The 13,515-nt window shown below is 50.4% G+C and overlaps 1 protein-coding gene across 2 annotated transcripts in view; it reads right to left on the bottom strand.

Annotated features, from left to right (window-relative positions):
* ACSL1 (acyl-CoA synthetase long chain family member 1) overlaps positions 1–12,106 on the bottom strand; it is a 65,390-nt gene extending 53,284 nt beyond the window's left edge. Inside the window, exons 1-2 of one of the 2 annotated variants that reach the window (XM_055567412.1) lie at positions 5,693–6,417; positions 5,062–5,194 (exon numbers count right to left, since the gene is read on the bottom strand). In XM_055567412.1, the coding sequence (XP_055423387.1) occupies positions 5,062–5,119 (58 nt within the window). In that variant the 5' untranslated portion in view covers positions 5,120–5,194; positions 5,693–6,417. Of the gene's footprint in view, positions 1–5,061; positions 5,195–5,692; positions 6,418–11,970 lie in introns of those variants that run through there. The other variant, XM_055567413.1, reaches the window with a different exon arrangement.
* Positions 12,107–13,515: the final 1,409 nt, after the last annotated feature.

The raw sequence follows: 13,515 nt of genomic DNA, 5'->3' as shown, positions 1-13,515 counted from the left end.
AGCAGAAGTAGATGTTTTTGTGGAATTCTCTTGCTTTGTAGGTTAGTGTAAAACAAATTAAGGCTGCCCATGGGGAAGGCAAGAGTACAAAGGCCTCTCTTAAGTAGAACAGCCAATGCCAGAGGAAAGTCTTGAGTCCAGAGCCTGACCCTAGGGCTGGCCACCAATTTCTGAAAGTGTGTTTCCCCTGACAGAAAAGCAAATCTTCCAAACCAGAGAAGCCACCCAGGGACTGGCGTGAGGAGCCCTCAGAAACGCCCAGAGTGGCCATCTGGGACACAAGGAATGCTCACAGCAGGACCTACCTGCTCAGCATTCCCCAGAGAGAAAACACCACCAGGCACACGGCTCTCCTCCTTCCTCTCTCCAACACCCAGACAAAGACCTGTCAGGTACACACTTGGGAAAGTGGTAATTACAGTCAGGCCCTGCCCAGTGAAGATATCCAGGTCACCTCAGAGCCTCCGGGTAGGAGCCAGGACAGCATGGATCTAAGAGGAAACGTTTCCATTCAAAACAAAATTCCTATGAGAAGCAACATGTTTTCCCTGGTCTTTAAACAGCGATTCATGACTGTGAGGCAGTATCTGGATACGTGTCAGGTAGGGGCACAGGGGCATTTCCTGATACGAGTCAGACAAGGGACAGCCCTGGACAGTGCAGCCCTGCGGCCAGTCGGCTCTGCTTCAGCGGCCAGAGACCGGGAGGCTGTCTGTTAGGCCGACCCAAGGTTTCTGCAAGAACCATGGCAGAAGAGGCTCCTGCGGGCCAAGCTCCCTGCTCACGAGCAGGTCTGACAGGCGTGTGGTTTCAGCTGATCTGCACACAGGGAGGGCCCTCATTACATCTGCAGGTCCTCATGTCATAGACTGTGACACCGTGGTCTGGGTTGGTCAGGCAATACAAGGAGAGCCTGTTATGATCACAGCTGCAGAAGAAGGAAAATTCCTCCAGCCACTGAAACGACCCAGAAGAAAAGCCTCTCCACTTCTCTGGCCAGCAAGAAACCACAAAGTAAACCCCGAGGCAGGAGGCTCCCAAGAGAAGGGGAGAACAATCAAAGAGGAAACAGGACCAAAGTCCTTTCACAACGGCCAGGGCTGGACCCAGCTGACAGGGGCCCTCCTCTGAAGGCCTCAGGACTGCGAGGAGGAGGTCCATTTGTTCAAGGAGCTGCTCACAGAGAAGGGACCAAAGTCCTGGGGTCCCCTCAGAAGCTCTGTCCAAAGCTAGTACGTAACTTCCAGTAGCGGCTACGGGAGGAGGCAGAAGAGAATCAGGAAAGAACGCGAGACCCACGTGCATGGAGCTCTCTGTCCAGGGACTGGCTGTGCCCTGTGAGCTGCAAAACCCTGAGCTGACGTCCCCTGCAGCCAGGGTGGGCTGGGGCGGCGGGGGGTGGGGCGGCAGGGAGAAAGGGGGAACAAGGGAAGATTCATCCCTTCTGTCACCAACATACCACACCGCATCTCTGAGACGATGCTAGAAGAGGCCCAAGCTGGCCACACAGTCCTGGCATTCAGTACCAAATAACAGGATCCCACCCACCCAGAAACTCTGGGTGACAGCGGGATGTATAAAAAGAAAACATCTAAAGGAAACAACCCGTTGTTAAAAACCATCAATTCTACAGGTGTCTGCTTTATGGTTTTATTATTCTTTGTACTTTTCTGTGTGTTTTTTTTTTTTTTTTTTTTAAATTTCTCAAGATAAAGAAGCTATAACTAGGTCAGGTCAGTTCTTTTCCTCCTGCGTTTATGCCTTTCTCACCTGCTCCAGAAAGGGTCCCAGGTGGTAAACTGCCCTTCCCGCAGAATGACAGATGGGGTGAAAGCCCCTCCCAGAAAAGACATGTCTAAGCTCTCACCGCCTGTCCTAACCTTTAAGAGTTAACGCATCTGCAGGAGTGAACCAAACTATCCAGGGCCCTGGCAGCCAGACGGGTAAGAAAGCACAGTGTTTGGGCTGGAGTGCAAAGGGAGGTCAGTCCAGTGAGCCAGGAGCCAGACAGGAACAGGCAAAGGCAGGCAGGGGTGAGCAAACACCAAGGCCCTGCCTGTGCTGGGAGTCACCGGGGTGGCGGGTGGGTTAAAGACGTTGGTGACATACACCAGAGGCCCGGACACTCTTCTCTCCCAGGAGAGCACCCCGGGCAGGCTGCAGGCTGGGCATCGGCTAGCTGCAAGAGCAGATGGAAGAGGAAGCAGCCCAGTCCTTGCTGCCCCCAGAGGTCGTGGGGATCAAATAGCAGTGACCTGGAGAAGAAGGCTAAGGGGACACATGGTTGGGTAGAGTTACTCACACCTCTCAAAATAGAGCAGGGTTTCAGAGGGATGGATAAACCCAAAAAACAGTTAACAGAGCAGGGGTGAATGGAAAACTGAATAAAAGTCAGACTTTGACCCAGAGACAGAGCGAGGCCAGCTGCTCTCAAGCTTGGAAGAAATCCACTTTTGAGTGTTTAGAGATTTCGGCCCTGGGGATGCCCTCTGTGGTGCTGGAGTGGGAGAGACAAGAGAAAAAGTTAAGCAGGATCTGGCTCATTGTGGGTGGAAAGGTGAGCGAGCCCTTGGCAGCTAGGGTTACATCCAGAGTTCAGGTAACTATAAGAAAAGGTGATTAGCCCCGGGGAAGCTAAAGACAAAACAAATCCAACCAGTTGCAGAGAGTCACAGAATAATGCCCCAGTGTTTAAAAGAAGGAAGGGGGGAAAAAAGAAAGATTGTCCAATCTGGCCTCCTTGGAACAAGCAAATGCTAGTTTGGGGTCTCTATTTCCCCTTTATGCTTTCTTTACATTTTTATTATGAAAACTTCCAAATCTATTCAAAAGTATATAGGGTAGTACAAGAAGCCACCATGTACCCATAATAATCCCAGCTTCCATTTTAATAACGATCAACACCTTGTCAGTGTTGCTTCATTCTATATGTTTCTTAAAAAACAAAAGCAAATCCCAAACATCCTATCATTCAGGTGACACTTCTGAGGCCCATTTTAGCTCTGATTCTACAGCTTCAGGGACTTGGTTCTAAGAAGACTAAGACTGGCACATACACGGCCACCTGCCACTGACCAAAGGTTTAAACAAAGAAAGCCAACACAAACATTGATTTGAAGTGGCCAATCCAGCATGATATTTAATTGACATGCAAAAAAAAAAAAAAAGTATATATATACACACATTTAGGGAGCTAGAGGAGAAGGAAATGGCAACCCACTCCAGTGTTCTTGCCTAGAGAATCCTGTGGCCAGAGGAGCCTGGTGGGCTGCTGTCCATAGGGTCGCACAGAGTTGGACATGACTGAAGTGACTTAGCATGCATGCATGCATTGGAAAAGGAAATGGCAACCCACTCCAGTGTTCTTGCCTGGAGAATCCCAGGGACAGAGGAGCCTGGTGGGCTGCCGTCTGTGGGGTCGCATAGAGCCGGACACAACTGAAGTGACTTAGCAGCAGCAGTGGGAAAGAACCTGCCTGCCAATGCAGGAGACATAAGAGATGTCTCCATCCCTGGGTCAGGAAGGTCCCCTGGAGGAGGGCCTGGAAACCCACTCCAGTATTCTTGCCTGGAGAATCCCCATGGACAGGGGAGCCCAGTGGGCTAAAGTCCATGGGATTGCACAGAGTTGGACACTACTGAAGCAACTTAGCACAGATGCAGGGGGCACAGGAGTGAATAAAATGAAATCCTTGTCCTAAGGACGCTTCTTTCTACCCTGTCATGTCTTGGGTCCAAAGGCAAAACATCTTCCAGACTTAACCTGGCTCTCCTAAAGTCAGAGACCAATTTGACATGAATCACAGCCCAGTGTCACAAAGCACTGTCTAGTCTCCCTTCACTAACAAATTCTCTCATTTTAAAAATGGCACTTCGAAGGATCTTGCCACACTGCTGGCAGAGAAGGAGTTACTATTCTGGCTCTTGAAATTTTTGATAATGCATCAAAAATCATACATAAATGTACCCCTAACATGTAGATGCACTTATTTATAAACTATATATAAATATTTTCTGGATGTTATGAAACAAAATTATGAATTTGAAAAGAAAGCTAAAAAATAAACATCTACATAAGCTGTAACACATCCACCTGTACCCTAATAGATGGTCTACCCCACAACAGAGGGTGGGCAGTGCCCCCAATCTTAGAGACTAGTGTTCCTCCTCTGTGTCACCTGCCTGCCAAGAGTCTCGGTCAGTTCCTGATTATGGGCGGCAATAAATGCAACTGCTCACTGCAGCACCTGCATAAAGAAGCCTGCTGCACCCAGGACGTGGGCTAACAGTGCCCGCCCAGGCTGCCCATGGACTTGCCATCCAGGAAGGAGACAAAAATACCCTGCAAGGTCCCGTGATGGAAAGAAGAATGTTGGGGAGGGCAGGACAGTGAGGGTCATGGGCACCCAGGTCAGTGCGGAGGCCAAGTGTCCCAGGCAAGGCCCCCGGCAGGCTGAGGGGCTGGCTCATCAGAGGTGGTCTGTCCCAGACCCCACAGCTGGAGTCCCTACATGCCCTCCCAAGATGCCATGGAGTCGGAGGCATTCGTCGCTGACTCATATCAGGAGGGAAAACTCAGCCTAGCACCACCTCTGGCATCTAGGCTGCTCAAGCTGCCTGGCGTACCCTGTGACCGCGGGTCCCTCCCCCGTGAGGTGGTTGGCTGGACTGCCTGACAGCAAGGTCCCTGCTCGGTCTGGGGCACCTCCAAGGCTTGCTCGAGGCACAGCGTGGCTAACTGTCTTAGAGGAAGAACAAACAGCTATCTGACAATTTCACCACCCACACAGAAACAAGGTAGGATTTTTGGTAGGAATATCAGGTAAATGAAGGCTACAGTACAGTTACGTAACATTGTCTAGAACTTGACATTGATCTTCTTCCTGTGAAGCCCATAGCCACCTGTTGCTCAAATATAACAAACTACCCCCGGAGAGACCTCAGATGCCCTCTGGCTTGCCAAGTTCAACCCCGGGAAAGCACAGGCTTTGGTCTGGGGATTTTCAACAGCTTGATGTCAGCTACAAGATCTGAGCCTTGCAGGGATTATAATATACAAACCTTGAACGATGGAACGTACATTCTTATTAGTGACAGCATCCATGGGATAATTGTCCATCTGAATGTCTCCTGGCCTCAGTTAGTCATCAGATGATATTAAGTACTTACAAGCAGTCAGGTCCTGTGTTAAATGCTGCTGAAGACACAGAAATGACAGTGACCAGGTCTGCTAAATGCAGAGCTGAGTATGTGGCTGGGGGCCTATCTGGGGGGACTGAGCTAAGCACATATGAAGAGGCAAAGGAAGGGTGGGAGGGGTGGGGCAGCAGCTTGCCACTCAGAAACTGAAGAACCAGTATACCTAGGCACCAAACAACTGGAACAGAAGTAGACCAACCACCAGAACAGGGTTCAGGAGAGCCTCCCCCGGCCTGGCATAACCCTTTGGTTTCTGAATGGGGGAGGGGGGTGGTGCTTGGGGTAGCAGCTCTTTTCTAACCAGAATGCGAGTGTCTCAACATTTTAACCACCAGCTCTTGTCGGCTGAGGGTTCCAGTGAGTGACGTGGAGTCTGAGGACGGTGAGGGTCATTCCAGGAAAAGGGCCTCTGAAAAGCAGGCCATGAGCAAGGAGGCGGGGACCAGGATATCACTGCAGCTGGGGGGTGGGGGGACGTGCCAGGGAGGCTCACCCGGGACACAGGAAGGTGGGTCAGGTGGCAGTCAGAGCTCACGTACAGAGTAGTCATGGGTGCAGAGGCCTTGGTTCAACCCTGTGCCACCAGAGTCTCTTCCAAAAGTCCTAGCATGTGGCCGTTACGGGAGACAGCCGGTTTGAACTGGACTCCAGAAGCCCTCAAGAGCCAAGTTACCCAAAGACTTGGGGCCTTCCAGAGGGACCCTGGAAGGGATTTGATCAGAACTCTGTGTTAGGAAGGGTTACCATCATTTTTTTTTTTAACTAAGCACCCTTGTTTTCTAAACTAGAGGTGACAGACTGTGGATGAGGGTGGCGACCTGGACAAGAAAAGGAGGAAATGCATGTGTGCGGGGCAGCATGGTACAGAATAACAGAAAATGCCGACTGGCTGGGTCTCAGGGCGCAAGTCAAGGATGACACCAAGGTCCAGCCATTCCCCCAATAGGCCCAGGGCCCAGAAACAAACTCTACTATGTGTCACGGCCCGAGGGGAACAAAGCTTATGTAACCTGGGTAAGTCACTCCGCCCCTGGGCACCAGGTACCATGTCAGGTGATGAGTGAGTTAGGCTCCCTTGGGGACCGGGGGAGACAGGGGGTGCCGGAGTGCCTCCAGTTTATGTGACCTGGGACTCCCACCCTGCCCTCCTTCAACCATGGCAGCCCTGCTTTTATTTATTTCATATACTGGGGTTCTGCCTAAAATTGTCTTGGGGGAAAGGAGGCCACAACTGATAGACAATATCTCTGTGCCTTCAAACCCTGCAAGACATTTAAAGGTTTCTAGCACAATATAGAACAGGAGCAACTTCTAGGGCAGGCAAAGCCTTTTGCTCTCTAAGTCACAGCTGTGTAGCAGGTGATCTTATCACTGGCCGAACAGAATGGAATCAAAATCTGTCTCCGTTTCAGCCTGCTGATGGTGAAGACAACGTGTGAACAGGACAGGGGACAGCCAAGGAGCAAGGCCAGGGAAGAACCAGCTCTGTCCTCAGTCTTGCCACCAGCTGGATAACCTGGAACTTTCCAGGGCGCCCCCTTAGACTAAGATCCCTTCAAGTTCGAGAAGAAGAGCTGAGCCAGTAGGCGCTCTGGCCCTGAAACCGGACTGCTGAGGTTCAAAGCCTGGTCTGGGAGACTTAATCTGTGTCTGTTCCTTTTTACCTTTCATCAGATATGGATATATGTAGGGCTACTTTACAGGGTAGCTGGGACGATGAACTGGGTTAACAGCTCTGAAGCGCCGAGAGCAGTGCCTGTTGCTGTTGGCTGTACGACCCCTCATCCTGCTCGCTCAGCTAACACTCCCCTGCTTCGTAGTTGACAGCTGAGCCTGGTGGGAAAGGAGCTCCTGAAGCAACTTTCTATTTACTCTGGTTAACAAAAGAACAAATAGTACTCAGGGCATTTTGGCCTTATGTATATGGACATTTTCCCCACAACAAACCCACGGGGAAAGTGCCAATTTCTATACCGGCCAAGTAAGTGTGCCAATGGACAGATAATACATTTATCAGAAGTCCCTCCCAAATGAGGAAATGGTCTAAAAGGCAGCCCACACTTCCCCCTGTGGTGCCCTAACTTCTTTCCACTTATCTTTCCAAAGCAAGAATCCTTATTTCAACAGTTTTTGACTAAAACACATGAACCCATGGTTCATTAAAACTGTCCAGTAATAAAAAATAATTTCCAAATCATGGTCAATTTCAACAGTTTTAAAGCAGTGAAAGTGAAAGTCTTAGTTGCTCAGTCACGACCAACTCATTGCAACCCCATGGACTGTGGCTCCTCTGTCCATGGGATTTCCCAGGCCAGAATACTGGAGTGGGTAGCCTTTCCCTTCTCCAGGGGATCCTCCCAACCCAGGGATCAAACCCGGGTCTCTTGCATTAGCAAGCAGATTCTTCACCATCTGAGCCACCAGGGAAGCCCCTTTAAAGCCGAATATTCCCTAACTTTAAAAAAAAAAATACATACTGAAATATATAAGATATTTAGTAAACTGTTCTAAATGTCCAATAATAGGGGAAAGGTAAATAATTTATGACATATCACATAAACTATATAAGACAGCCATTTTCAAAACTCATTTTTTTCAAGAGTATGTAACAGCATGGAGAAAGTGTCCACAATATAACAAAGGAGCAAAAATATTACCTTCAATGCAAAATCAAAAGCAGCCTGCAGGATCTAGTTCCTCAACCAGGGACTCAACCCAGGCCACAGCAGTGAAAGCCCAGAATCCTAAACCACTAAGCCACCAGGGAACTCCCAGATTTATTTTTTATGGTTCTCAATTTTCCATAACAAGTATAGATTTCTATTATAATATTAAATGGATATGTTATAGAAATTATACACCACATAATTATATACTATATGTATGCTGCTAAGTCACTTCAGTCGTGTCCGACTCTGTGCAACCCCATAGACGGCAGCCTACCAGGCTCCCCCGTCCCTGGGATTCTCCAGGCAAGAACGCTGGAGTGGGTTGCCATTTCCTTCTCCAATGCATGAAAGTGAAAAGTGAAAGTGAAATCGCTCAGTCGTGTCCAACCCTCAGCGACCCCATGGACTGCAGCCTTCCAGGCTCTTCCATCCATGGGATTTTCCAGGCAAGAGTACTGGAGTGGGGTGCCATTGCCTTCTCCGACTGTATGTATATAAATTTATTATTTACTGTTGTATATAAATACACAGTTTTACTCATATAGCTTTTCTGGGGCAAATGGTTTTTGAGTTAGATATTAGACAGCTTTCAAATTTTCATTTACAACTCAACAACTACATGGAGCCACCAGTCCTGAAATCTTAGATACTGGGGACAGAATTGGCCTCCAACTGAATGTATTCTTTGGCAGAAGAAAGCACAGGGGAGGAGTCTTCACCTCCAGCTAAGTTTTTGGCCAAAGAATGTGCCATCCCTCCAAGCTGGCCAAATTTCTGGGAATAAAAGTGACCACTAATAACTGTGTCCTCTCCAACACAGTGAAAGTGAAAAATCAAAGTCACTCAGTCTGTGACGCCACTCAGAATACTGGCGTGGGTAGCTTTTCCCTTCTCCAGGGGAGCTTCCCAACCCAGGAATCAAAATGGGGTCTCCTATGCATTGCAGGCAGATTCTTTACCAACTGAGCTATCAGGGGAGCCCACAGTGAAGAACTTCTAAATGTTAGCATGTGAAAAAGCAGACAGATGAAGATAACACAGATTACGTGACCAGTTTCTTCTGTCACTGTGGTACAAATTATGTATCACCTCAAGCTTCACAAACTAGGAATTCTAAAGAGTTCGCATACAGCGTTTTAGGTGATGAATGGGAGAGGAAATGACATGGAGCCGGGCACACAAGCACGGGTGAGCCTGCCTCCACGTTCCAGTTCATCAAGTCCAGCTATGTATTTGTTTAAAAGTTCCCCAAAGCTCCTGTTAGGACCAGAACATTGAAACTCAAACTCAACCACTGGCAGCTTCAGATTAGCTCTGTTCACTGAGACCTGATCTCCAGGAATGAGTGTTAAAGCGAAGTGACTCTAATGTGTTTGTCTGAACACCAAGTTGGACAGTTGCTGCTGCTGCTAAGTCACTTCAGTCGTGTCCGACTCTGTACGACCCCATAGACGGCAGCCCGCCAGGCTCTCCCGTCCCTGGGATTCTCCAGGCAAGAACATTGGAGTGGGGTGCCATTTTTGTCTGAACACCAAGTTGGACAGTTAACCTTCAACAAAAACTGGCACCTCTAATCTCCCTCCTTACTGGCCATGGCCTGTAAGAAAGCAGAGCTTGAAGGGGACTTCAGGTACCTACAGCTCTGAGCTGCCTTAAGGGATATTCCTTTGTATTTTCGAACACAGGAGCCTAAACCATTGCATCATCCAAATAAATCTGTTCACGAAGCATGATTAATTCTGTCACCATTGACAGCATTAGGTTATGAGAGTAAATGCAAAAGAACACAGGACATAGGTGGCAAATTTGCACAATAAATGCAGAAACTGACCTTAAAAAGTTATTCTGTCCCTCCAAGGTTACTGAACATCACGTCTAGAAATGACTACTTATTCCTACAGTCATGCTCTTTTTAGAAAAGTGAAACTTGAAGGGTGAGAGGAAAAAATCCCCAGCTGTAAAGACAAAACAACATAATCTTTCCCCATCCCCTCCTCCAAACTTCCACAAGACAGCTACATCAAAACCAAAGATGCAGCCTGCCCTGGACATCAAGCAGGACACTGTGGCATGCGGGGACACAGTCAGCTATACCAAAGCTCAACCAAAAGCTGTGATAATTACGAGAACTCAACCTGTATGATATAAATAGAGACCTTTCTTTACCTGCATTTGTCACAAGTAGCATTCTCTTAAAGGCCCCAAACTTAAAAGCCCAGAGATTCTTTTTAGTCAGGTTGCCCACAGTAATAAAAAATACCGCCAAACTATGCTTAACAGAGACAGGAAGGAAATAGGTCAACATGCTAATAACTGTGAGCTGCTGCTAAGTCACTTCAGTCGTGTCTGACTCTGTGCGACCCCAGAGATGGCAGCCCACCTGGCTCCCCCGTCCCTGGGATTCTCCAGGCAACAACACTGGAGTGGGTTGCCATTTCCTTCTCCAATGCATGAAAGTGAAAAGTGAAAGGGAAGTCGCTCAGTCGTGTCCGACTCTTAGTGACCCCATGGACTGCAGCCTACTAGGCTCCTCCATCCATGGGATGTTCCAGGCAAGAGTACTGGAGTGGGATGCCATTGCCTTCTCCAATAACTGTGAGAGAAGGGTGATTTTAAAAGTCTTTTCCATTTACAGCAAATGCAGAAAACAGGTCTATAACACATGGTCTATGATGTGTCTATCTGAAGTGAGGGAGGGAGATATGAAGTGGGTTACTCTTCAGGGTTTGCTTTTTTCAGTCACAGAATTTTAGTTTCTGAAAGACTTTAGTCTAATGCACCCTTTCCCACATGAGGAGTCAAGTTTCAGCCTGAGAAGAGATTCTCCCAGTTGAATCAGAACAAGAATGAACATTTCCCAGGACTTGGCTCCACACTGATGGGAAGGGAAGGTTACTTTAAAGGTCCCACCTTCTCAAGCCCATCCAACCAGACCATAAACTCAAATCTTAAGCTTTAAGCCAATTCAACCTTCCACCTCAGTCTGAAAAAGCTGAATCAAGCTGGAGGTACCGACTAGCTTTTAGTTTGTAAGTGTTAAGCAAATAATTGTTTAGGAGATAATAATCACAGGTGAAATTTGTCAGAAACTATGAAATTAACCAGTTTCTCTCATGCTAAGCAAAGGTAAAAAATAAACGGATATTAACAGTTGGGGCACTTTACATACACCTGCACCAACAAGAAGCTTAAATGTTTGAACTTTCAAAGGCAAGGGCACTATTATAACGGTATTAATTAAGCTCCATAACCTTGAAAGTGGATAGGGTGGGGAAGGGGTTTGCAAATTCTAGCCTACACATCTTAAGAGGAGCATCTGTCTCTGTGTTCTCGTCCACGTGTTCATTCAAGTCACCTACCACCACGCTCCGTCTAGGCTGCAAGGTGATAGATATCATGATTTTTACTTCCTAATTTCAAAACATGCCAGGCTCTTTAAAACGACTCCATCACGGCCCTGTACAGCAGCTGTGGCACTCCTCTGCAGGCACCGCGAGAATTTCCACATGTGGTCACCGGCTTCGGATGCTGCCTTTGACCCTCCCGCGGGCGTGGCATGCAGGGACCACCCTTCACGCGGAGGCGCTGATGCTTCCACGCGCGATCGGAGCATGCCCCCAACCCGCCTCGGAGGGGAAAGAGGGAGGCCGCGACCCAGAGAGCATCGACACGGCCCCGCGGCTATCATCGTCCCGAATCTGCAGCTCCGGATCTGGCTTCCCGCTGGGCGGTCCCCGCAGCCACACAAACAAGGTCCCGGATCCGCGGCGCGCGTCACCCGCACCCCGCCGTACACCAGCCCAGCGCCCGCGCCGCCCGGGGGAGAGGCGGGCGGGCATCGCCGGCTCTCTTGCACAGGAAGCGGCGGCGGATCGGGCGGCTTGGAGGCCTCCGCGGCGGAGGGAACTCGGGGAGCCGCCGGGCAGAGGCCGGAAAAGCGGAAAGTCGCTGCGATCCGAGGGCGGGTTCTAGCGTCTCCGCTGCGGCCGCCACCTCCCGGGCTCTGGCCGGCAGGGTAGCCTTAGATCCGAGCCCTAGCCGAGACCCGGGAGGCGCCGCAGCGGGTACGGATGGGGCTCCCCCCGCTAGAAGGAGCACTCACCTCCTCCGCAGGCCCGGCCGTCCGCCGCCGGCTGTCACTACAGCCCACTGCCGGCCCCGGCCGGTCCCCGATGCTATTTAAGGGCGCCGCCGCCGCTTCCGAGAGCTGGCTGCGCTCCAGCCACTCGCTGCAGCCTAGGAGCCGGGCTGAGGCCAGTGCGCGGGCCCCGCCGCCCCCCTCGGGCCCCGCCCCCGGCCCCGCCCAGGCCCCTCTCGGACCCCGCCCCCGTCTCGGCCCCGCCCTCACGGCGGCCCTGCCGCCGCGCGCCGGCCCTGCGGTCCAGTCGAGCGCGTGCCCGGCGGCTGGGGGAAGCTTGGGGCACCGCGGGGGACGAACGCATCTCCAGGCGTCCGGACTGCCCCGGATTTCACAAGGAGTCCAAGGAAAGGCAAAGAGTAAATTGTGGTGGCTCAGCCCAGAAGTCTGCAGTGCCGGAGGGCGGGCCGGGAGACGCCCTTTCGTGTCTTCCACCTTCAACCACAGGCCCTCTGACTCCTTGGGGGCGGGGGAATCTGCCGGGAGGCTCCCTGGGGGTCCTGAGGGCTTTCCTTTCCTATTGGCTTTGGCAGAGAACTTGCGTGATCCTCTTAACCTGGTTTCACCTCCCCATCCCCCACCCCTCCCCATGCGGTTTCGCCACAGTCCCTGGCCGGGAAAGGCCCTGCTCTGGACTTCTGCAGAGCGCTGGACATAAGACCAACAGGACAGATGAGCCCCAGGATAGTTGGATTAGAGCGCAGGCTCGACACCACTCAAGAACAGCGTCCACCTGCCAAGTTCTGACGGCCCGTTCTCGGCTCAGCCCTGGCCATGCGGTTTTCAGGGCTTCTGTCTGTGTGCATGCGATGTCCATTGGGGCCTTCCAGAGCCCAGCGCAGTTTTTTTCAGGCTCCTGGTCCGAATGGTATTTTTCCTCTTAGCTCCTGAGGCCTGCCAGTAGCCAGGGTTCTGGTTACAGTGGCACTTGTGCCCTGTGGCGGATGGAGGACTCGCATCTAGTACTGCTTTGAATTGGAGGCATGAGAAGAATTAGAATAAATGCCTCTAATAATGACAGATAACCTCTACTGAAACATTTCACACGCATTATTTTATTGAATCTTCATCATAACCTTATGAAGTGGGTGCAGTCTCTATTCCTTTTTCACAGATGAGGCCCAGAGAGGTTGAATGCTGCTGCTGCTGCTGCTGCTAAGTCGCTTCAGTCGTGTCCAATTCTGTGCGACCCCATAGATGGCAGCCCACCAGGCTCCCCCATGCCTGGGATTCTCCAGGCAAGAATACTGGAGTGGGTTGCCATTTCCTTCTCCAGTGCATGAAAGTGAAAAGTCAAAGTGCAGTCGCTCAGTTGTGTCCGACTCTTAGCGACCCCATGGACTGCAGCCCACCAGGCTCCTCCGTCCATGGGATTTTCCAGGCTAGAGTACTGGAGTGGGGTTGAATGCTAGGGAAGGCAAAATTATGTGGGAACTTAGGCAGTCTGGTTCCAGAGTGCATCCATAATAGTCAGGGGTAGTGTACAGGTACTTCTGCTCAGGTGAACTT

This window comes from Bubalus kerabau, chromosome 2, assembly GCF_029407905.1.
Source record: "Bubalus kerabau isolate K-KA32 ecotype Philippines breed swamp buffalo chromosome 2, PCC_UOA_SB_1v2, whole genome shotgun sequence".
NCBI lineage: Eukaryota > Metazoa > Chordata > Mammalia > Artiodactyla > Bovidae > Bubalus > Bubalus kerabau.
The sequence above is the reverse complement of the archived record's forward strand: the minus strand, read 5'-3'. Positions and strand labels throughout refer to the sequence as shown.